This window comes from Helianthus annuus, chromosome 6, assembly GCF_002127325.2.
Source record: "Helianthus annuus cultivar XRQ/B chromosome 6, HanXRQr2.0-SUNRISE, whole genome shotgun sequence".
In the NCBI taxonomy this organism is placed as follows: domain Eukaryota; kingdom Viridiplantae; phylum Streptophyta; class Magnoliopsida; order Asterales; family Asteraceae; genus Helianthus; species Helianthus annuus.
The window spans coordinates 66,939,539-66,964,620 of NC_035438.2; the positions used below are offsets into that span (position 1 = coordinate 66,939,539).

The 25,082-nt window shown below is 38.1% G+C and overlaps 2 protein-coding genes across 3 annotated transcripts; both read left to right on the top strand.

The window, feature by feature from the left end:
• The first annotated feature begins 2,433 nt into the window (after window positions 1-2,433).
• LOC110865530 (protein tesmin/TSO1-like CXC 5) lies at window positions 2,434-9,336 on the top strand. Of its 2 annotated transcripts, none has more exons than XM_022114800.2 (8): window positions 2,434-3,217; window positions 3,961-4,068; window positions 4,152-4,329; window positions 4,421-4,783; window positions 4,856-4,962; window positions 5,858-5,952; window positions 6,836-7,210; window positions 8,744-9,336. In XM_022114800.2, exons 1-8 carry the CDS (start codon window positions 2,844-2,846, stop codon window positions 9,001-9,003), a joined length of 1,860 nt encoding a protein of 619 aa, XP_021970492.1. In that variant the 5' UTR covers window positions 2,434-2,843; the 3' UTR covers window positions 9,004-9,336. The 2 variants fall into 2 exon arrangements, with proteins under 2 accessions (XP_021970492.1, XP_021970493.1); XM_022114801.2 differs by having other exon boundaries at window positions 2,436-3,217; window positions 4,859-4,962.
• A 9,303-nt stretch (window positions 9,337-18,639) lies between these two features.
• Window positions 18,640-23,373, top strand: LOC110865529. Its single transcript, XM_022114799.2, has 5 exons — window positions 18,640-19,281; window positions 20,181-20,807; window positions 21,430-21,642; window positions 21,749-21,840; window positions 22,511-23,373. The coding sequence occupies exons 1-5, from the start codon at window positions 18,778-18,780 to the stop codon at window positions 23,196-23,198; spliced, it is 2,124 nt and encodes a 707-aa protein (XP_021970491.1). The 5' UTR covers window positions 18,640-18,777; the 3' UTR covers window positions 23,199-23,373.
• The last annotated feature ends 1,709 nt before the right edge of the window (window positions 23,374-25,082 follow it).

Consider the following 25,082-nt stretch of genomic DNA (forward strand, 5'->3'; position numbering starts at 1 on the left):
TGGGTTTTGGATAATTTGGGTTGAGTTATCCGGGTTTTTTGTGTTAGATATTGTATCCGATGACTGATCCATATCACAATCGTATTCATCGGCTTCGGGTTATTCAGTTATCGTGTTTCTGGTCGGGGTATTTCGTGTTTGGACATATTTATTAACTTAAAACTTTTTTGGTTACATACTACACTTTTGGTCCGAAAGATTTCAACCCTCATGTTGTTTGGAAAGCTAATATAATTCAAGATAAGAAGATAACCCTCATACTATTTGGAAAGTTAATGTGTATGTACGAATTCTTGATAAATGCCAAAAGCAATCGATGTAGTTTGGGTTAATCAAGCTATTTGATGTTTAAAAGTCTAACCGATGCCTGGCCCTGATAACAGTCGTTCAATATATTTTCAAGTATTTAGGTGACGTGTTTGCTCAGGTCAAGTTAATTAGGTAAATGAGAAATTAGGTAGAGCCATGTTAATCGGGTACGAGTAAAATCATCATGCCTAGTCTAGCATCGTAAGCTTACGACGCTTATTATGCACAAATTTAAATATTCATAAAAATCCATAATCATTTTTACACAACTAATTTATTCAATTGGTGTCATTTCCATTAGGTTGAGGGTTCACGTATCACAATGGATTAGATTTTTCTTCAAATAAAATTTTTATGATTTTACTAAATATTTAAGTTTTTACCTCAACATTAAGAAAACATAGGTTTTTTGGCCGACATGTGATGGGCGGAAAGTTCAAGACGGACTTTTCCCGAAAGGGATTGGCAAACCAGAGAGGGGGGGTTAAGCTCCTTGGTGGAGCTGTTAGCCGTGACCCTAGCTTTATTGGGGAGTTGGCAGGGCGACGAGCCTCGGGGGCGGTTGACCTCATGAAACTCTTGCCTTGCCTTAGGGACCCCCAATGTGAACTCCTTCTGCTAAGGTCATGCATGGGGTTGCTAAGTTACATTTTGGGCTGCGGACTTGTCAACCCCATTTGATGGTGGATGCGGCATTTCGGTTCGATGATGGCCTTCGGAAGGCTATAGAAGACATAGTCGTGGGTAGTGGCCCCTTCTTTGGTGACCTCCAATGGCGTCTGGTATCTCTGCCAATGCGTCTAGGTGGTTTGGGCCTCATCTCAGCTCGAGATGTTGGGGTTTATGCTTTTGTGGCGTCCGAAGCTCAGTCTTGGGATCTATAGGATCATATCCTTCGAAAAAATAGTGGGGTTGTCGGGCTCGACGGGACTATCTGTAGGCGCTCGAACGCTTAAATGTCTCTCTCCCAGACTTTGATATCAACAGTTTCTCTAACAAGGACACCGCCCCCTCGAAGCCACAAAAAACTTTGGCGAAGGTTCTGGTTAGCAAAATCGCTCAAAGCCTGGGAGAAATTTTTGATTTGTCATCTCGCTAGAAGGCGGTGTTGGAGTGCCTAAACGGTCCCCATGCTCAGGATTTTTTGACCGTTATCCCGATGCTCAGGCTGGGACAATGTATGTCAACTGTAGAATACAGAGCCATCCTTAAATACCGGCTGATGATCCCTATGTACCCAGAAGATGAAACCTGCCCGATATGTTGTAAAGCTTGTATGGATAAATACGGAGAGCACACAGTGCATTGTAAAGAGCTCTCTGGGTTCAAATATCGGCGTGACTGGGTGCAGGATGTTTTGTGGGACATCCTGAGAAGAGCTGGGATTTCGGCTAAGAAAGAGGCTCCTGTGAATTTCCTTACGGACCCTATGGAAGGGAGATCTACTATGCGACCAGCGGATCTGCTCGTTTTTGGTTGGGTTAGGGGGAAACATGCTTGTGTCGACCTCACGGGGGTTTCCTCTCTGGTTAGTTGAAGGAAAAACGAGTTTGTAGCTGGACAAGCAGCAAGAAAGGCAGAATTGAAGAAAGTTGATAAGCACGCTAAAGCTTGTGCAGAGAACCAGCATGTTTTTGTCCCTTTTGCCTTTGACACGTTTGGCTCCTTAGCGCCAGAAGCCATCCAATTCCTGACTAGGGTCTAACGGGTCATCTACAGCAATTGTTCAGCATCAGGGGTAGAGTTTTGTCTTTAATAGATTAGGGTTTGCAATTTAGAAAGAGGTTGGCAGCTCGCTTGTTGTTCGTATAATAACACAACTAAAATAACTATTTTCATGAAGTATTTCCATAGGATTTGTATTTCAAATAAAACCATAGTGTAATCCTTATTTCAAATAATTTTAACTTAAGACGAGATAATAGGTTTATATTAATATCGAAAAATACGGGTATTTACAAGCAATTCACCCGTTTCAAGAGTAGATTATTTTGACAATGTAATCAAACTTCCAAAATCACCCATTGACTCCGCTACAAACCGTAACCGTCAGATCACATCTTTCAATCTCAACCCTCCGATGAGAACACTCAAACCCCATCTCACCGTCTAATATTTACAAAAATTGAATTTCAAAACCTCAAGAGAGGGAGCAACAACACACAACAAAGAACAACAAGAAGCCTCTCTCTATTTTGCTACCCTTTTCCCCCTTTTCGATTTCATCTTCAACCCACCAATCAAATTCCCTTCTTTTTACGATTTTACCCCTGTTTTTTGCCTCCAATTTGGGTTAAATTTAGGATCTTTGAGGTGTGAATCTGAGCTGTTAGTTGAAAGATAGAATCTTTTGATGATTTGTTCATCTGGGTATCTGTTATTTGTTTGAATTATTGTTGGCTTTTTGTTGAATTGGGGGATTTAGTGGTGGAATTTGATTGTTTGTTTGTTTGTCGAGTGATAGATAGATATAATATAGAATCTTTTGATGTTTATCCAGAAGTTATAATTCAAAAGTTTTGATTTTGATAAGTATGGAGAAGGGTGACGGCGGTGGGGATTTGAATTTCCCTCCAAAAAATAACCTAACGGCGGCTGTAACGACGGCCACAGTGACGGCGGTGACGGATTTACCGGCGGCGAAGAAGCTGGCGAGGCAGCTGGATTTCAATAGTGTTGGTGGGTCGGCTTCGGGTGGGTTGCCGGAGAATAGTCAGAGAGTGGTGGTTACACAGATGCAGCAGCCGCCGCTGCCGGTGGTGGCGGCTTCATCGATAAGGCCGCTGGTGCAGCCGCAGCTGCAACCGCAACAACAGGTGCATCCGATACCGATACCGATACCGATGATGCCGGTGATGCAGCAGGGTCATGTTGCAACTACTCTTCAACAACCACCTATAAGGCCTATGTAAGTGTTGTGCATTGTGTTTAATTAATATGCTTATTAAGGGGTTTTCAATTTGAATTTGAAGGGGCATGTGTATGGATTGAAATTAAGCTTATTTCACAAAACTTTAAGTCTTTGTTAAAAGAGTTGTAATTTCTTTAATGTTGATTGTGATAATTGTGTATCATAGAGACCAGGTTTAAACCCTGTAGGTGCTATCAGCTACTTAGCAGTGTCTTCTGTTGACTTAAAGTTTAGGTGATTGTGAAGAGTGTTATTTGATCTTATGCCGGTTCTTTAGTGTGAGGTTATTAACCAATACTGCATTTATATTTCTTTTTGTGTGATATTTTTATTGTAACCTCTTGGCTGAATATCATATAGTCACACGCAGAGGGTAGAAGACATTAGTTTTGCTAATTTTTTCCAACAGAAATCTTCTCAAAACAAATAAAAATCTTTCCTTTTTTTACTAGTTCCCTTTTGAAGGAGAATCATGAATGCACCTTTTTCTTACTTCTGTAAATCATCCAATATTATGCTGTTGGGAATGCTGATACCCTGATTTATTTTTTGTGCATTTGGTGAGGCATTGTTTTGTGAGCAGTATAGAATTATAGTCTACGTTACGAACAAAATAATGAGGTCTTTTCAATGACCTCATAGTATGTTTTTCAATCTTGCGAATATACACACTTCCTGCCACAAGAAAGCATCAGCATTGTCCATTTATCGTGGTAAAATTTACTATTTTGCCATTTCAGGAAAATCGAATCCCCGAAAGCACGACCAAGACAAAATGTTGATATAAAGGATGGCACTCCAAAGAAGCAAAAGCAATGCAACTGCAAACATTCCCGATGCTTGAAGTTGTAAGTAAATTATATACTGTTATCCTACCTAATGAGCCATAAAATTGGTAGATAAAGTTTCTGATTTGTCATTTTGTGGTCAGATATTGTGAATGTTTTGCATCTGGAATATACTGCGATGGTTGCAACTGCGTAAACTGTCATAACAATGTTGAAAATGAGCCTGCCAGAAGAGAGGCTGTTGAAACTACTTTGGAACGTAATCCAAACGCATTCAGGCCTAAAATCGCTAGCAGTCCCCATGCGAATCGTGATAACAGGGTGAGTCTCCCACTTCCTTGAAAGCCTGCTACGGATTTATTTATTTATTTATTTATTTTTGCTCTTTTATCGATTTTTTAATATAATTCAGGAAGAGGCTGGGGAAGTGGTTGTATTAGGGAAGCATAACAAAGGATGTCATTGCAAAAAATCAGGATGCTTAAAGAAATACTGCGAGTGTTTCCAAGCAAACATTCTCTGCTCTGAAAATTGCAAATGCATGGACTGCAAGAATTTCGAAGGAAGCGAAGAACGGCAGGCTCTTTTCCACGGAGATTCCGCCAATAATATTGCATATCTTCAGCAAGCCGCAAATGCTGCCATCACTGGTGCTATTGGATCCTCTGGTTACGGTTCTCCGCCAGTCTCCCGGAAGAGAAAGGGCCAGGAACTATACTTTGGTGTGCCTTTAGAAAAAGATCCATCCGTTCATAGGCTTGCACAATTTCAACAGGTATTATTAGCATGTAGTCAAATTTTAAATAGTTGACTTTGACTTTAACTTTGAGCTTTTTTTGTTATTTAGCAGACGAATCATATCAAAACGTCTGCTCCTTCATCATCCATGTCTCCTGTCCCTGGCCCACGTGTTGCTAACGCAACACCGGTAGGCACTTCAAAATTTACATACAGGTACGGGTTGTAAAATCTTTCTGTTTAGATATATTAGAGGGGATAAATAGACGGGTAAGGTGGGTTTGGTAGCAGGCCAAAACAGGTCTGGATTAAATAAAAACAAATTTATAAGTATGATTCATTAATGCCATGATTAATTAATTAGTGGGTACCACCCGTGCTTTGCGGGGGGATAGAAACATATATAAAAATTAGCAAATCGCGACGAGACATTCTACGTGACGATATAAAACAATGTAGCGATAGTATATGCGAAAGTCACAAAAAGTTAACCGGTTCAGTTCGTTACGGTATCAGCACTTGTTATAACCATAAAAAGGAATACCCGCAGCAGGTTAGGAACGTAACTAAAATAACTTACTTATGACGGTACATATGGAAAATTTAGAAAAAAACTAAAAAGAAACGAAAACACATAAGTAAAAGGAAAGAAACTTAACATTCAGGGCCTAAATAGTAATTAAAATAAAGTGTAAAAGGAATAAACTAAAAAATTGAGGGTCTAAATAGTAATATAATAAAGTGTTAGGGTATGTAATAAAAAACATTTAAAAATTAATAAAGATGAGGGACTAAACATGTTATTGTTAACATTGAGGGGTTAAAGATAGCTGATGTTGAAAAAATAGCCTTTTAATATAAGAATGTCTTAAGTATGATTACAAAAACAATATACTTACAATAGTAAATTGAACTTTATAATAAAAACACTTCATGAGATGAGATTGTATGGAACAAAATTAAACTTTGTCCAACGTTGAACCCATTTGACCTGTTCCCGTTTAGCTAGTAAAAACGACCCAAACCCATTTATAAGTTAATGGGTCAAAATTGCAGCCTCAACCTTATATTATTGAAATATTTCAAAAGCTAACAAGTCGATTGCGTGAAGGTCTCTTTTGGCAGATCTTATCCGACCAGAAGATATGAAGGAACTTTGTTCTGTTTTGGTTGTATATGCAAATGAAGCTGCCAGAATGATTGCAGGTAAACACAACATTTCTCGATGCTCTTATTTGAATGGCGTGTAACATTCTTTTGTGTTAGTATATGACCTCTACATTGCTTACAGGTTTTTTATTTTCCAACATGATTTTAATTTGTAAGTTAATAAATAATATCTTTTAGTAACTTGGAAGATTTGACGTGTATCAAATAGAGTCTAAGCAGTTAATGCGGTAAAATATCGGATATCGATCAAGGACCGATATTTGAGATATAGGTTATCGCGGTGGGATATCGGTAATTTTAATATCATGTAGAATTTATACATATAGCAATTTAACACTAACAATTCAGTATACTCTCCTACATTAACAAGTTAACCTTTTGCAACTTGCAAAACACTAACAATTGTAGCAAGTGGGAACTGATTAAGACTTAAAACACTAACATTTAACACTAACAACTAACAATTAAGACCTAAAACACTAATAGCAGCAAAGAAGAAAGGGGGAAATTGGTGATATATCGATCAAATATTGGTCAAGTAGTCAATATCGCCGATAATGTCGGTTCTGATATTCTGACCGATATTTTACATGGGGATCGATAACTGATGTATCGGTGGTGATATATCACGGATATTAACTGCATACACGATGCTCTTATTTAAATGACGTGTAACATTCTTTTGTGTTAGTATATGACCTCTTTATTTCTTTCAAGTATTTTTTCCAATATGATTTTAATTTGTAAGTTGATAAATAATATCTATTTACTTTTCTTTGAAATATTTAGTAACTTCAACAAAATATTTTAAAATATTTATTTACTTTTCTTTGAAATATTTAGTAACTTTATAAAGTATTTTAATTGTAATAGCATACATGTTGTCATATTTAGTAAATTACTTATGTATGAAATGCAGATGATCAGAGAGAAAGCACTGATGCATCAGCACTCAAGGACCAAATGCAGAGTCAGAAAGGACCCGACACTGAGAAACCGGTGGTAGATGGAGGAGCCCAGGCTGATAAAACTAGCCCGGATGAGTCTACTTCAGATGGGTCAAAAGGGAGGCCCATGTCTCCTGGAACCCTAGCATTGATGTGTGATGAACAAGATACAGGGTTCACAGCTTCAACATCTAATGGGTTGGGGCTGGGGCCTGATGGCACAGAGGCCCCTTCTCAGTTGCCAAATGGTCAAGTAGTGACCGAAACCTATGCTGCACAGGAAAAGATTGTCTTGACAGCCTTTCGGGATTGCCTTAACAAGCTCATCACTTTAGGAGAATTAAAAGGCAAGTCTTTTTTTCAGGGCAATTTCATATATACTCTTAAATATTGTATTAATATCATATTTACTTGAGAAAAAATTAGTAGCAATTAATCAATTAGACCGTTTAAAGCCTTTAATATTTAAATACAGTTTTTAATAGGGTTAATGTCATGAGAAACCGACATACTTTTTCATTTTTTCACGAAAAAGTCCCTCTGTATAATTTTGGCAATAAAAGTATGTGCACAAACAGCCAATGAGGTAGTGGTGGAGTGGTTGGGGAAAGACTTGGTGTTCCTTGTGACCCAGGTTCGACTCCCACTCTCCCCATTATTTTCTGCGGCATCCAGGTGAAGGGCGAATAGGGGTGGCGCCGGATCATCTTGGATGGGAGGCAAGGTTTTACCGATTATTCCACTGTCGTGCCTTCGGGCGGGTGGAGGCCGGGTTTCCGCGCATCTGGGAGAGCCAAGGGGCTGGCGGCGGTCGAGTAGTCGACCTTGGCCACAGCGCCCGGTGTCACGGTGGTTGGCACGTTGTTCGTTGACGTTCAAAAGAAAGTATGTGCACAGGTCAAAAAAACATGAGAAAGTCCCTGAACCCAATTTTGCTATATTAAAGTCGTTACACTTGTCTAGAATGCATGCACTTTGAAAAAAAATATTTTTTAAATGATGACATGTTACCTCTTAAATTTGTCAAAATTTGATGAGGTGATATTCAACTTTTATGAAAAAATTAATATATAATTTTATTTTGACGGATTTAAGGGGTAACGAGTAATTATTTTAAATATTTTTTCACAAGTCATACATGCATTCTACTTGAGTGTCTTTAATAGGTTGAGCGACTTTCTCATGTTTTTATACTTGTGCAAGCTCTTTTATATGCCAAAATTATGTTGACAGGATTGTTTTATGAATCAATGAGAAAGTATGTTGGGTTTTTATGATATTAAGCCTTTATAATATGACCAGCATACCTTCCTTTTACCTTACACTTCAAAGTTCAATTTGAGAAGGTATTTATGTGAAAAATATGAAAATAGGTATATTTGTATTATGATTTTTTGTTAGATATATATGAAATTATCCTAGGGCTGGCACTGGGATGAGTATGGCTAATCCCATAAGGAATTTTTTGGACAAATAGGTTCTGCTTTAGATTGTTGATTGTTCAAACTTTGATTTCATGAGTTTCATGCCAAATGTGCAGATTATAATTAAGCAAGGGTAGAACAAAGTTACATGTATACACTTTAACCTAATTTGAAAGATCTTAATTTTCATCACAAATTATCTTTAGTTTTTATAAAAATATCACTTTTGTTAATCTTTAATTTAGTTTGTTAATATCTGTCAAATACTCTGAACACCGTTCTGTGAATTTTTTTCACAACACACATCCAAACACCCCGAATGTTCTATCAAGATTTCTATTCTGGGAGATTCTCTGATGTGTACTACTTTTAAGCAACAATGTACAAGTCACCATAGCAGCATTGTTGCTCTATACACTTCATATTCTAAGTTCTAACTACTTTTCCACCCTACAGAAACACAATGCTCTTCACTGGCAAGAAGCGATTCAGGAAGTCAAAGTCAAAGTCAAATGCCAGTTGTCGAAAGCAACACTATCGCCCCACACACAAGTCAACATGAACCATACATCAACGGCTTCCCGAGGTCAACAGTCATGGCTCCTCAACCCGGCAACGCAGCATCAGGGACATTTGAAAACAACAGTTCGCATTTGACAATCCCTTTTCGTGCTGAAAATGGAGAGCGGAAACTAAAACCCGAACAAGAGATGTAAAGATTGATTAGCAGAGTAACCGATGATCAGATTATGGTGTAGCTGCTGCCTGCATCTTATGTATTGTTGAGTCAATCTTTGTTTAGCCTTTTTCTTTGATGCAGAGTTGGAAATTACACTTTGGCCCCTCTCCATTGTTAGAGAACTAACATGAATCTTGTTTATTTTCCTAATTTAACATAGTTTTTTTTTTTCAGTGAAGTTTATAGGCAGTAGTGATTAGGAAAGATGTAATGTAATATGTGCCTGTGATCTTTGCTTATACTGCTACTGGTGATGAATCTGTGGACATGTATTTGGTCTATTGTCTTAATAAACGCCAATTTTTACTAATTTGTTTTTGAGTATGAATCAAAAGTGTTGGAAAAAAAAAACAAGATATTAGTTATATAAAAATGACATATTTATAGGAAAATAGTTATTTGGGTATGCATGTTTTATGGATTTAGGTATTAGAGTTTATTGAGTTTAGGGGGCATATGGCATTCATTTGAACCCTCACGAAATCAAAGGGCTTGCGATAGTGTTCTAGCGAAACTGATACTTCCTAGTGCATTAATTTCAAATATTCCACCGTCTTTCATTCCTTTTTCCATCTAGAGTTCGTTCGTGAACCTGCTTAACCCGCCATCTAGCTAAGATCAAATTGGTTGTGGCGGTGTTCTAGTCGAACCCGCCAAACCCCTTGAAGAATCTAGTGAACACCATATTGGTTTGTTTTAGAATTTTATTTTTTTAATGACCTCTTGTATTTAAAAAATAAAAGACTACAACAAACTAAGTCCCTAACCCTCTTGTCGCAACCATCAGCACCTCCATTGATGAAGAAACCCGCCAATGTCAAGCATTCTCAAGCCCTTTTGCCCCTACCTCCAATCCTGTTATAGAGGTTGATAACCAAGAGTAAGGAAACCTCAATCATAATGATAAAAGTGACTCGCGGCGCTAAAAAGATGGGGAGTCATGAAGTGAATGCAACAATTTATGAATGGGAAAAATAAGATAATAGTTCCTGATAACAATCTTGTTGATCTCGGGTAGCGACAGTCTAATATCATTTAAAATGAATGAAAATGCGAAAGCAAAAAAATGAAAATGCGAGAAAACAAAACAATACTTCAACAAAAGCGTCAAATTCTATTAACTAGAAGACACTTTTGTTTTTTCAGGCAGTGGAAGCCCAATTACCAAATTACATGGCGGGTTGATGGGTCTCTGGAAAACATGGAGAAAAATGACAATAAATCTCAACTTAAAAAAAATTATCACATTTAGTTTCATTAGTTTTTGTATTTAATTGGAGTTTGATGAGTAACTAGAATCTCCTGTACAAATTTACTTAGAAAATTAATGAATTATTGTGTTGGTAGGTGGAAAGCCAAAGAATATGATCACTAACATAACCTACAATTTTATAATAAATGGTTTCAAGTTTTACTTATTTTTATATTGTCACCACCATCACATAAGCAACATGATCACAACAATTTTTTTAACCTAATATATCAGGATGTTTAATAAAGGTATTTCAATAATAGTGTTAATTTAAAAGCAGGTCTAAAGATTATGTGAATTATTCGTTTTAAAAAATATAATGTTTTTAATCAAAAACTTAGATTTTATGATTTGTTTATCTAAAATTGAACAGTTTAATTTTCTTTTATTATGAATAACAAAAAAAAAAAAAATGTATAAAAGTGAATGACTCAAAAGACTTTTAAACCGGTTGGGTCAGGTGACCACTAACCAAATTTATATTACATAATCTTCTTTTTACTTGATTCATTTTTTGTTTCTAACTAGTTATAAGGCCCTTGCGTTGCGGGGCGGGGCGTAAAATTGTGCTCTTAACGTTTGGCGGGGGGGGGGGGGGGGTTAGAAGCGTGCTATGTAGCTAGCCAGCAACGACCAAAGCTGGAAACAAACGTAAAAGAAAAGCATTAATTTATAACACCAAGTAACTCACATGACCATAACGTAGACGGACTCGCAATTATACAACCGTTTATTAGAAAATTAAAGGGTTAAAAAGTTTTAGAAAATAAATAGCCAAGATGAAAACATTAAAATTTAAAGGGGTAAACTAAACTAACAACAATTAAAACTATAGGGGAGTAAACTAAACTTAAGAAGAAAACAGAAATAGACTTAACGGCTAGGTGATGAAGAGGTTGTTGATGACTAAAGTCTGAGTGGTAGAATTGTAATTAATCTCACAATGTTGTCCTATTATTACACTGTAGCTAAGAGCTACCATATTATCCACTACTACAAATATAAGTTGCTGATGTAAGCGGGCAATAGGTGACGCCATCAATCAATTGGCCAAAAAGGGAGGCAGGAGCCCATCAATTGGGCAAAAAGGGGCAGGGGTATTGGCTCAAGAAAATTATGATTTTATCCTTTTTTAAAATTACGATTTTGCCATAAGTTTAAATTTATGTTTTCGTTCCCGCTTAAAAATAAATTTACGCTTTTGCTCTCAGCTAAATATTTCAATTTTACTCATAGTAAAAAAATTACGATTTTGCCCCGTTTCAATTTACAGTTTTGCCATTAGTTTTTTTTCCTTAAAAATACGATTTTCCCATCAGTTCAAAAATATGTTTTTACACCCACTTAAAAATAAATTTACGCTTTTGCTACTGGCTAAAAATTCTAATTTTGCCCTTGGTTCAAAATTATGATTTTGCCCCGTATAAATTTATAGTTTTGCAATTAGTTTTTTTTTTCTCACAGCCAAGTTACGATTTTACCGTCAACTTAACTTTACATTTTGCCCAGCGTTTTTGTTTGTTTTCCTGTTGACATTACAATTTTGCCCTCAGTGTAAAATTACAGTCATGCCGGCAACTTCCTGGCACTCCCCCGTTGGTCCATTTAGTTTACACTTTATCCCCGAATTAAAATTATGATTTGGCCCTCAGCTAAAAATTACGTTTTTCCCACCGTTTTAGTTTTTTTTACCAAAACTATAAAGGTTTTTTGTTTTAATTGGTTTACTCGATTTAATTTTTTTGTCTCAAGGAGTTGCCTAACACTAGCTCATTAATCCTGAAAAATTACAGTTTTGCCTTGAGCCCAAAATTACGGTCTTATCATCGTTTTTGTTTTTCCCCCTAGCAAAATTATAGTAGTCTTTTTTAATTGGTTGAGAATTATTCGGTCATGCCCCGCAACGCAGGCGGGGCATCTACTAGTTTGTTATATATAGTAGAGTAAATTACGTTTTTGACCCCTGTGGTTATGTCAGTTTTACTATATTAGCCCAAAATAAGAATTTTTAACGTATCTGCCCCCATGGTCCCTATATCTAACCATTTTGGCCCCTAATTCTAACCAAACCCTAACTCTAGTTAATTTCTTGGTCACATGGGTTGCACATGATGGGTAAAATTGTAATTTTCCATCCTATTTTAATTAGTTTATAAAGAAAAAAACCTAGCCATATGTGCACTACTCCGATCACCCCCCTTTCTACTCAGACACCTTCAACAACTGCCGTCTGAGTCCTCCAATCACCCCTTTCTCCGATTCCGCCACTATTCATCACCTTCTCCGACGCCATTACACCATAAACCTCCGTCATACACCACCGACAACCATCCTCCACCTTCGATTTTCACCTACCATCATCGCACAACACCACCATCAACCACCACTATTCGTCACCTCCCTCCGATTCACTACCACCGTTCACCTGAAACCCCCATCAACAACATCTACTACTGGTTTCTCCTCCACTTTTTCACCTATCGAGCTTAACAAATCAACAGTCGCAGATTGACACGGATTCGGTGAGATGGGTTTTGGAGATAAAGCCTTTCTGACAACAGTTGACTGATCTTGACCGTACTTTCTGGGTCTGCCTCTTTTTTTCTTTTCTGTCACCGGTGTTACTCCGGCCGCCATGTACGATGGAGATGATGCTGGGGATAGATCTTGTGGTGCTGGGCTCAATTATTGGAAAAGTTGAAAACTGAAAAGATTTTTAGACCAAACAAAAATCTGGGAAATTTTGTTCATGGAAGAGAGATCAAAGAGGTAAGAACAAGACTGTTTCTAAAATAAAAATTTACAGAAAATTATGAAGATGAGAGAGTGCACAGTATGAAGAAGATGAATAGATGATCAATATATATATATATATATATATATATATATATATATATATATTAAAATAAAAGGGAAATAACTCAGATTTTTTGAGGAATAATTGGGTGGTACACTAGTATCGAAAGATAAAGATTGAATTTCTTTTGTGAGATGTACAGAAAATTGTGGTTTTTTTAGACGTTAAAAACAATTTTGAATAGCTTTTGATTGCATTTCTTGAATTCTTGATGAGAGTGGGTTTGAAGATCAGGGTTTGAAGATCTGAAAGTGGGTTTGAAGATCAGGGTTTGAAGTTCTGGGTTTGAAAGTGGTTTGAAGATCTAATGTGCAGATGATAATTATTGTTTCTTTTATTTTTTATGAAGTCATTAAAAGTAAAGGGGATGGAAAATTACAATTTTACCCATCATGTGCAACCCATGTGACCAAGAAATTAACTAGAGTTGGGGTTTGGTTAGAATTAGGGGCCAAAATGGTTAGATATAAGGACCATGGGGGCAGATACGATAAAAATTCTTATTTTGGGCTAATATAGTAAAACTGACATAACCACAGGGACCAAAAACGTAATTTACTCTATATAGTAATAATAGTAATAGTAATTTTGTGCCAAATGAAATATGGTGTATAACTTTTTTAAGATGGCAAAACACTAGAGGTTAGATAATAATATTCGTGTATATTCATTCACATTTATGTTCTTTTTTAATCGTTATATCATAATAGAAGAGGCTATTGTCCAGAGCTCTATTTATCTTTCATATAGTTGAGATGATCTATTTCTCTAGAGTTAACTGCCATTTTCGTCCCTGTGGTTTGGTCATTTTGGCTATTTCAGTCCATTTTTCAAAAATGCGCCATTTTCGTCCCCCACGTTCTGGAAAGGTGTCATTTCAGTCCAAAAATCATAACCCAGTTAAGTCAGTTAGTAAATAAGGACTGATTGTGTAAATTTGTAACATAAAGGACCATTTAAGTAAATATTAAACACCACCACCACTAGCCCTGCCACCACCACCACTCCGCTGCCACCACCACCGCCACCACAGCCCTGCCACCACCACCACCACCGCCACCACAGCCCTGCCACCACCACCACAGCCCTGCCACCACCGCCACCACAGCCGGTTCATCATCATATCAGACGAGAGAGGGAGAAAGTCGGAGAGAGAGAGAGAGAGAGAGAGAGATAACGAGGCGGGAGAGAGAATCGGCGACGGTGGGGCAGCCTTCCCCAGATGATGACGATGATGACGTTGATGGTGGTGGTTCCGGCGGCGGCGGTGGTGACCATGCTACTGTTCATCGTCTTCCCCAAAACGGTCAACAGAAGTCAAACGGCCTAATTCTCGATCAATACCGGATAATATTCAAATTAAACTTGCAGAAACATTATACAAGTATAAACATACCGATTGGGTGATTAAAACCGATCCGGTATCGCGTGCAACGGCGTGGCGACAGTCTCCGGCGACGGGTATTCCGGCGAGACTTGCAGACGATGAACAGAGGGTATTTTCGAAGGGGTAAAGGATTTTGAAGGTGGTGGTAGGGCTGTGGTGGTGGTGGCAGGGCTGTGGTGGTGGTGGTGGCAGGGCTGTGGTGGCGGTGGTGGTGGTGGCAGCGGAGTGGTGGTGGTGGCAGGGCTGTGGTGGCGGTGGTGGTGGTGGCAGCGGAGTGGTGGTGGTGGCAGGGCTGTGGTGGCGGTGGTGGTGGTGGTGGTGGTGGTGGTGGTGGCAGCGGAGTGGTGGTGGTGGCAGGGCTAGTGGTGGTGGTGTTTAATATTTACTTAAATGGTCCTTTATGTTACAAATTTACACAATCAGTCCTTATTTACTAACTGACTTAACTGGGTTATGATTTTGGACTGAAATGGCACCTTTCTAGAACGTGGGGGACGAAAATGGCGCATTTTTGAAAAATGGACTGAAATGGCCAAAGTGACCAAACCACAGGGACGAAAATGGCAGTTAACTCATTTCTCTAATATGAAATTATTTCTCTTGTAATAAGACAATTCAATACGCATTTATGTGTCATTTTTAGGGCGATGTGTAGTGGTAGAGTCCGGGGATTATATGACAAGTGGTAATTGTGTAAGACCATGCGTAGTGGTAGAGAAAAATAATGCCCCACCATGGGGCATTATTCGACACATGTCATCCCAGTTAGCACGGGGCGTTATTGCAAAAGTGGTGTAGTGGGAATAATGCCCATTCCAATCATTAAACCAAAAAAAAAATTAAAAAAGCAAACAGTTGCTGCTAATTGGCTAGTCAAAAAAGCAAACAGTCCCATTGACCACATGCAAAAATCTCATTGGCCACATGCAAAATCCCCCATTTCTCTTCAGCGTTTTAATTAAAACGCTCACATGGAAACTTTCAAAAAAAAAAAAAAAAAAACGCCGGGTAACGCCTAGTGTAATGGGGTGGGGGGCGTTTTGGGGTGTTTTTTTTCAATTTTTTTTTAAAAATCACGCCCCACTACGGGTGGTCTAAGAAAGGGGGGTTATGTGGCTTTATATAACTTGAGTGTGTAGTGGAGATATATATGTATGAGGCTTTATATATATCAATACACTAGATACACATCCAAAAGAGGTTTTAATATCATTAAACTAAATCACAAGATTATTTGACAAATGCTATTAGATTATTAAACCTTTCGAACAAGTAAAAGATCTTAGCAGTGTAAAGTTGCAGATGTCATGTAGCGTTTAAAATTATGACAACTGATGTGGCATTTGAAATTCTCTAGCATTGTGAATGGTGTAACAGATGTTGTACATTTATATAACTTTTCATGTAGATCATTTACTTTTTTTGAACGCCTTATAGATCATTTACTTAGCTTAGATTATCGAAATTAATTTAGCTTGTTTTTAATAATTAACTTTTGTAGCTTGACACCATTGATTCGTCAAGATTTGTTACATGACTTGCAATGACGATTCTTGATACACAAATTTAAGCAAACAAAATTAGTACCAAAAATTTTCTAACATTTTGAGTTATATTAATATATATTTACACATGTATAAAAACATACACATGTTAAACATCTGGATTCTTAGGCCACTAGGGGTGGTTCACTAGTGATGGAATTCCATCACTCCCACTATCCAATCAAGTAATGCCATGTCATCAATCAAATTTCCATCACTAGTGATAGAAATGTAGGAGGGGTGGAATCACTAGTGATGGAATTCTATCACTCCCTCCCAATTTTTTTAATTTTTTATTTTAAATTAGAAATTAACAATAAAACACTAAAATTAAAAATTTCATTAATTTTAAAACATACTACTTCAATTTCACATACTAGAAACATACAATTTGTAAAAAAAAAAAAAAAAAAAACCCTACTCGAATTTAACATACTAGAAACATACAATTTTTTAAAAAAAACCTACTCCTCGTCCGAATCCGGAAACTCCAAACCTAGAGAACCTACTAGTTCGATTAAATCGAATCTCAACCGAAAGTGAGTTTCTTCGTTACGCGATTGTAAATTGATATCTTGTGAAACTTGAACTTGTGTAGGAGGATCCGGTACCCAATCCGGGGATATTGCACGTCCGTCGTGTTTGATCAACATATTGTGCAATATGATACATGCATACACTATGCTATGTATTGCTTTCTTGGTCATCGAACGAACCGGTCGGTGTAGTATACCCCATCTACCCTTTAAAACACCATATGCCCTCTCGACATCTTTTCTTGCCGATTCTTGCAATTTTTTGAACGCCTTTTCTTTAGCCTCGACAGGAAATGAGGGAGCTTTCACAAAAACAGACCAAGACGGGTAGATACCATCCACAAGATAAAAGCCTCGTCTGTAATGTCGACCGTTAACATAGAAAGGAGAGGAAGGTGCGGTACCATCCGTTACGCTTTGGAACAATGGCGACGTGTGCAACACATTGATGTCGTTGTTTGAACCTGGGACACCGAAATACGAATGCCAAATCCATAAATCATTCGACGCCACCGCTTCTAGTATGATGGTTGGTCTTTTGATGTCTCCCCTCACATACGCCCCTCGCAACTCTCTTGGACAATTTTTCCACTCGATATGTGTACAATCGATGCTACCGAGCATCCCGGGAAAATGGCATCTAGCCTCGTGTGCGGCGTAAATACGTGAGATGTCGTGGCTCGTCGGTTTACGTAAAAACTCGTTAGCATACAACTTAATGACCGCATTGCAAAAAAAATGCAAACATTCACGTGAAGTTCTTTCAGACATAGCTAGGTATTCATCATATTGATCGGGTGGGTTACCTGTCGCTAGTTGTCGAATGGCGGACGTGCATTTTTGTATCGGCGTGAAACTTGGTTTGCCCCTCGCATCGTAACCTTCTTGAAACCATCCCTCGCTTGCCTCGATGTCTCCAACAATCTTTAAAAATAATTCTTTAGGTAAACGAAACCGATCTCTAAACGTTTCGGTATTGTATAGCGGGTTTTCCACAAAATAATCGTTCATCAAAACTTCGTTGGCATTTATACGATCACGGGCGACCATCTTCTTCTTTGGGCGGGACGACTCGGCATCAAGCTCGTTATACACCGACACAAAAAAGTTTAGCGTGTCGTTGTCAGAAGACGACTCGGTATCGGTATCGCTAGACATCGGAAACGTCGAATCTGTAGGGAATTCCATTTGAGAAGATATAAAAATTGTGTGAAATGGGTTTAAAATGGTAAAAAGATATATTTTGGTGTGTGAAAAATGGTTTAAAATGTAGATATATATAGATAAATGGTTTAATTTTTTTTTATTGAATTTACCGTTCATCAACGGTCATATACAAGTGCCCAACGGTCGAATTTTTGAAATGTTAACGCGTGATCTGTGTAACGCGTTGATGTTATCACGCGTGACCATAACACCGGCGGCGGTGTTCCGTTAATTTTCAACGCGTTATGGAAGCCCATAACGCACCCGCCCCGTGTGGCCTTAGAGCCTTAGAACAGTCATGACAAGTCTGGATTCTTAGAGCCTTATAACAATTATTATGACAAGTCTGTATTTACACCAATAAAACTTATTGGTTAATTACTTACAATCACAATACATATTTTCATCTATTTGTGACCACACACTCTAACTTAGGGATGGACATTTGTACTGAGTACCGGTACCAAATTTTTTGATTCGAATTTTTTCGGTATCGGTACCCGCTTTTTGACATTTCCAGTAGCGGTACTCGTTCGATAGTGTAAATTGTAAAATACCGAATGTTACCTTAAAATACCGGTATCATACCGGTCCCATACCCCTACTAAATATTTCGGTACCAGTACTCAGTTTTAATGAATTTCAATACCGATACCGGTACCACGCTCATCCCTAACTTTTTTTTAAAACTAATCAAACAATTTAGATGAAATAAATAAAAATTGAAATATGCTGATACTACATATTACGTGTATCAAAAATATGAATCCAAACAGAGTCCAAGTAAAATTACAAATTTATCCCCACACCACACGAAACCCCTTCAAATTCAAAAATAAACCAATCAATCACCCACACCGCCAACCATTTTGAAATTCAGATCTCTGTAACGGCTTCTTCCTCATTATCAAAACCCTAATCTCAGATTCCCCCAAAATTCACACTCAATTTCACCATAATTCCATTCCAATGGCATCCTTAACCCCCGGAATCCTCTTAAAACTCCTCCAAACAATGAACACCAACACTCGAGTCACCGGAGATCACCGGTCACCACTTCTACAAGTCATCGGTATCGTTCCGGCTCTCGCGGCAGGCTCAGACGACCTCTGGCCTAACCACGGGTTCTACGTCTCGCTTTCGGACTCGATTAACTCAACGTATGTATCCTTATCCGATAGGGATACGGATCTTATACTTACTAACCGGTTGCAGTTAGGGCAGTTTGTGTATGTTGACAAGTTTGAGTTCGATTCTCCGGTACCGCGTGTTTCTGGAGTGCGGCCGGTTGCTGGGAGACATCCGTTTGTTGGAAGTCCTGAACAGCTTGTTGCGAGGATTTCTAGTGCCAAGAGAGAGTTTGTAATCCAGGCGGTTGAGGATTCGGATGGGTCGGGTGATCCGGTTGCGGTTTATTTGTCTGGTAACAAGGGAGATGGTGGAGGGGATGGGGTCAAGGAAAGCAGAAATGAGGTTAGGGTTTTTTCATGTTTATAACATATTATTATTGATCTGTGTTTGTGTATTGTTGATCTTTAGGATTGAATGATTGTTTCAGGGTGAAATTGATTGTTTGTTTTGTTTCATTTAGAGATCCTTTGATGATTGGGGTTATGAATATGTATCATTTAGAGTAGCAGTCGGTTTTCGGGTTATTTGGTTTATTTGAATTTGAAAATTGTAAAACTGAATTCAAATTGTATGTATTTGAAATTTGAATAGGAAATGAATTCGAATAAGATTCGAAAAAACTACTCAAATCAAATAAGCTTATTCGAATAAACTGAATTACAAATAAAAATTATTCAAAAAACCATGCATAAATTCGATATAAATTTTAAAAAATAAATAAGTATATATTATTTGAATTCAGGTTATTCGGGTCGGTTTGGTTCAAAATTCGTAAACTCGAGTTCGATTCAAAAGCCGAATTCAGAATTCAGTTTGGATTAGGACCTGATATGGATATTTTGAATTCATATTGGAATTCGGTTAGGTTGGAATTTAGGGTTTTGTGAGTCCTGTTCGAATAATGAACCCCCTAATTTAGAGGAGTATTTTTTGCAGAAAAATTGTCAACTCAGTTTTCTTTATGTTAAGCATTCAAACAGTTTTATTAGGCCTTTCAGTTCTAGACAGAAATATATGCTTGCCTTTTAATCATCAGATGTTTCACAAGAATTTACCAAATTTTCAAGGAAATTTATAAAGTTATTAAATTGTGCAAGATACACAGATAGACAAGTTTTTGTGCCAAACATTGAATAAATAGCTGTTTCAGTTTGTTAAAAGTGTACTTAATGCATCAAAGGCAACCCCAAACTTGTTAGAGCTGCTATCTGATAAAGGGTGTTATTTCTTCGTTTAAACAGGGTAGGAGCAGACAAGTACTTGCACCTAGAGAGAATGTGAACAATGTTGATGAATCAACAAAGTCTTCAGAAAAGCCGCCTCAGAGGTTTTCAAGTCCATGTATGAAACAGCAGAGGTCATTATCCGCTGGGAAAAAGAACGTGGTTGAAAGGGACCCTTCACCAGCTGGAAAAGCTAAAAGATCGTCTTCGCCAGTGCCCTCAAAGTGCGTCGTTCCTAGCCTGGTTGCAGCCAAAGAAGAAAACCGAAAGGCTGCAAGAGAGCCAGCCATCATAGTACCTTCAAGATACCGACAACCTTCACCCAACGCGCGGAGACACGCATCCCCGAGTTCAAGGAGGATGTCAATGTCACCAGGAAGGAGGTTGTCTAGTGGAGTTAAAGTTACTCCGTCAACCGATTCTGGTAACAAGAAAAAGATGGCTACTTTGGCTGCTGATATTTCGAAGGTTTCGGAAGCACTTGTTGGGTCTTCCATAAAGTCAACTGGGTCGTCCACAAAGTCAGTTGGATCATCCTCAAAGACAAGTAGGAAAAACTGGGATGAAACACATGGAGCTTCGGAAACCAAAGAGAAGAGTGTTAGTAAAAGCAAGCCAGACTTGCAAGCTATTTTGAAGACTCAGGTAAAATTAGGGGTGCTAAACGGGTCGTGTTCATGGGTTGGCAGGTTCAATCCGACCCGAACCCGAAAATTTTAGACGAGCCCGAACACGACCCGAACCTGAAAATTGTGTCATACATATGAACCCGAACACGACCCCAATATTCGTGGGTTGACCTGAATGCAACCTGTTCAACCCAAATTTTTAATATTTTTTTTTCGCAAAACAATATATTAAAATTTGACTACAACAAACACAAATGTATATAAAATTTAATGTCAAATTCTCTTTTTAAGTTATAATTATGGTATAAAACACCCACCCGATTGAATTTATGACATAAAGCATATTGTAAACAAAATAAGATATAATATAGATGGGTTAAACGGGTGAACCTGATTGGGTTGACATGAACCTGACCCATTTAGCTAAACTGGTTAACGGGTTCAACCTAAAACTGACCCGAGCCCATTTATACTAAACCAAAACCCGCAAATTTCGTTTTAGGTTCGTGTCGTGTCGTGTCTGAATTTTACACCTTAGGTAAAATTAATAAACCATCTTGTTTATATTCTAACAAATTTATCATATCTTTTTTGACGTTTTGACTTTTAAGTGTTGATCGTGGCGTATTCATGTGTAGGCTGCGCTTTCTAGACGTTTAAGTGATGCACATTCACAGCACGACGATTCTCCAATAGAAGGAAAAGTAAAACCGAGCGCGTGTGACACTCCTCCCATTCCTGATAGGACGACTACTACAACAGCTCTTGGAATCACACTTCACGAAAAGAAATGGACTGATGGTAGTGTGCCTCTGGATGCGGTTTCTTTAAATCTAGCAAGGCTTGGACAGGTATAGAAACATACCGCCGCAGGCATTAATAGATGTTCAATCCAAAAGTCACTATAGTTTTGGATTTTGGAAGTACGGCGATCAACATATTTTTATTGATTTGTAGGATGCTATGCAAAGGAGAAATCTGGCTTCGGTTGCTGCAGCTGAAGCGCTGCAAGAAGCCCTTGCTACTGAAGCTATTCTCAGGAGTTTGAGGTAACCCTGAAAATGATTATCACACCATACAAATGCTAATAATTGTTTTAATCCTTTAATGCGTCGATGATAGTTTCTAGTCAAACTGAAGTTAAAATGTTTAATTAAAACTAGTCCCCCATGGGTTTCAGTCCCCCACGGGTTTTGACCCAAAATCTAATCATTTTAATAACAATATATCATGAGTAAAGTACGCAGATGGTCCCTCTGGTTTACCAAAATTTTGGATTTGGTCCCTAGCTTTCCAAAAGTACACGGATGGTCCTTGTGGTTTGCACTTTGTAACGCATATAGTCCCCAGCCAACAAATCCAAAGGTTTCAGCAGGTCCAACTTAGGGACTAAATACGTTAAAAAGTGCGAAGCACAGGGACCATCGATCTACTTTTAGAAAAAAAGCTGGGGACTAAATGCGTTACAAACTACAAAGTCAAACCACAGGGACTATCCATGTACTTTTGGAAAGCTAGGGACCAAATCCAAAATTTTGATAAACCACAAGAACCATGTGTGTGCTTTACTTATCATTTTCAGTGAAATGATTTAGGAGGTTTTATGCACTAAAAGTTTCACTATGAGTGACTTTTGACCCATATCCTTTCAACCAACTTCCTAAAAATACAATGCCAAATATATTACACAATGCTCACTATTCTTATAACCATTTGCAGCATGTTTTCAAATCTCTGCTCAACATCAAAGGCTGGAAACCCTTTACCAACAATTGACAGTTTTATGGCTGTATACAATGACACTGTCAAAGCAACTGCAACAGTTGAACCACTCGCTAGCACCCACAACTGCACCATGGTTCATGAAACCGCACCACCCACAGACCATTCAAAGTCCCTAGCCCTCTGGGTAGAAGCTGCACTAGCCACCGACCTCGAGGTTGTTTCCCTTCTATCAAAACAAGGAATCGAGTCCCCATCTCAACCCATTAAGAACAACACCCATTCACAATCGCAAAAACAATCTCTACCCGAAACCATCAAAATCCATTTAACAATTCCGACCTGTAAATCATCGTTTAGCGGGTCATGGATGAAAGGCAACGGAATGAAGGAGAGTTATGAACTAGGAATGAGTTTGCAAAAGGAGATGCAAACATGGTTCTTGAAGTTTGTTGAAGAGTCACTAGATGCTGGTTTCCAAGTTTTTGGGAAGAATAGTGGTAATAGCTCTGAAGTGGGTCCCATCAAGGTGATTTTATCACAGCTTAAACGAGTTAACGATTGGTTGGATCGCATGGTCTCGAAGCAGGACGAGGCGTTGACTGGCGCAGTTGACCGACTGAAAGGAAAGATTTACAGGTTTGTTATTCAACATGTTGGTACTACATATGACAACTCGTCTTGATGATGGACACTTGAATTTACTACAAAATAAGTCTGCTGTTTTATCATAAATTTGCTAGTTTGTTGCAAGAACGAAAATGTTTTTCTTGTTTGGTAATTTTGAATAGTGTACAAGAAGGCAAGCTTATTTGCCAAATTTAATTTAATTAAATCATATTTTCAGTTGTTTGATGAAAGTTCTCAATTGAGATAAGGGAAGAAGTGTATTATTCTTAATTCTTATAATTTTCCATATTCTCACGAACATTGTAATTTCTTAATGAATGTATAAAACACCACCCAGTTGTGTCCGTTTTGCTCCCTATGGTTTGGTCTCTTTAATGGTTTTGCCCCAATCATTTAAAAACGGCCAGTTTCCTCCTTGATGTTTCGCTCTTGTCGCCGGTTTGCTCCCCGGCTCTAACTTCATCCATATTGTATGTTAACTGGAAGGGTATTTGGTAATTTCAAGTATAACATAAGGGTACTTGGATCTTATATGTTAACATAAAATTACAAAAATACCCTTTCAGTTAACATACAATATGGATGGAGTCAGAGCCTGGGAGCAAACTTGTGACAAGATCGAAACATTAAGGAGAAAAATGGCTGTTTTTAAATAATTTGAACAAAATCGTTAAAGTGATCAAACCATACGAAGTAAAACGGAAGTTAACTCTATATTTGAAGATGGAAATTTGGAAGAGATAGGGTTTATTTACGTGGTCATGTGATATTCTAAAGCGTGTAACGATGCGAAATAGTTTGCATAGACGTGTGATAAGACAGCATTATGAAAATATTTAATTATGTTAAAATTCTGATAAAAGAAAATGTAAAATTTAAATATTGAGATAAATATAAAAGGGAGGGAGCTTACACTTCCGGTCACAAGTGAAATCGGTCGAGAACAACCTAAAAATGTAATTTTGAGACATTGGTGGGGCAAGACACCAAGTTATTATGTAATAAGACTACTTGAAGTAACCAGAAGTATTTAATTAGAGTGTTAACATGGAAAACTAAGAATATAAAATATTACTGAATTGTCATTGTCACTGTGGACTGAATGACCGATGTTGACATAAGTGTGATTTTCTCTAGATAACAAGGGGCGTAGAAAAAGGGCGTAGAAGCCTCTTCACGCTCGGAATTCCACCCCGCATATGGCGTGAAGAGCGTCGTTGTTGGTGAGGCTTGAGGATTTCCACCGGTGTGAGGGCAAATGTGTGAGTGAGGTGGAGATTCTTGATTGGTGGGTGTAGTTTAGGTTTGTTTTGATTGTTTGATGTTTATTTTTTTAATTTTTTATTCTCTTCCACGCCACTTTCCCGCCCCGTGCTTTTTTCTCCACACCACCACGCTGATGTGGTTGCCACGTATTGCTTCACGCCTTCCCTTCAAGTCCCTTCACACTGTGTAGTATAACTTAACTAACTAAAGATTTAAGATAGCCCAAGATGCATATTTGAAACATGTTAAGAATCTACATGGTTGTAACTAATAATATTACACTAAGGTATTGAAATAAGAGACTGATATTTCAAGAGAAGGAATAACTTTCTCATAAGTGATATGAAAAATTTAAGGTCATGTTTTATTCTTATAAGGTCGTGGGGTGTGATTTCGGGCTTCCCGAATATCCCTGACGTCACATCACCACCACCTGACACCATCTTTCCCTTCCCCTCTTCTAGGGGTGGTGTTCCCCTCCCTCCTTCCCCTTCAATCATAACACTCCAAATCAATCTAAAGAAAACCCTTCATTTCAAAATCACGAAGAATCAAACTTCTTATTAGAATAGAGGAATACGAAGAATCATCATCTTCCAATTAGGATTCGATTGAGATAATCTTCTGACTAGAACATTGTGATTTCACTCACTTGAAGAATCTAGAGTCAAGC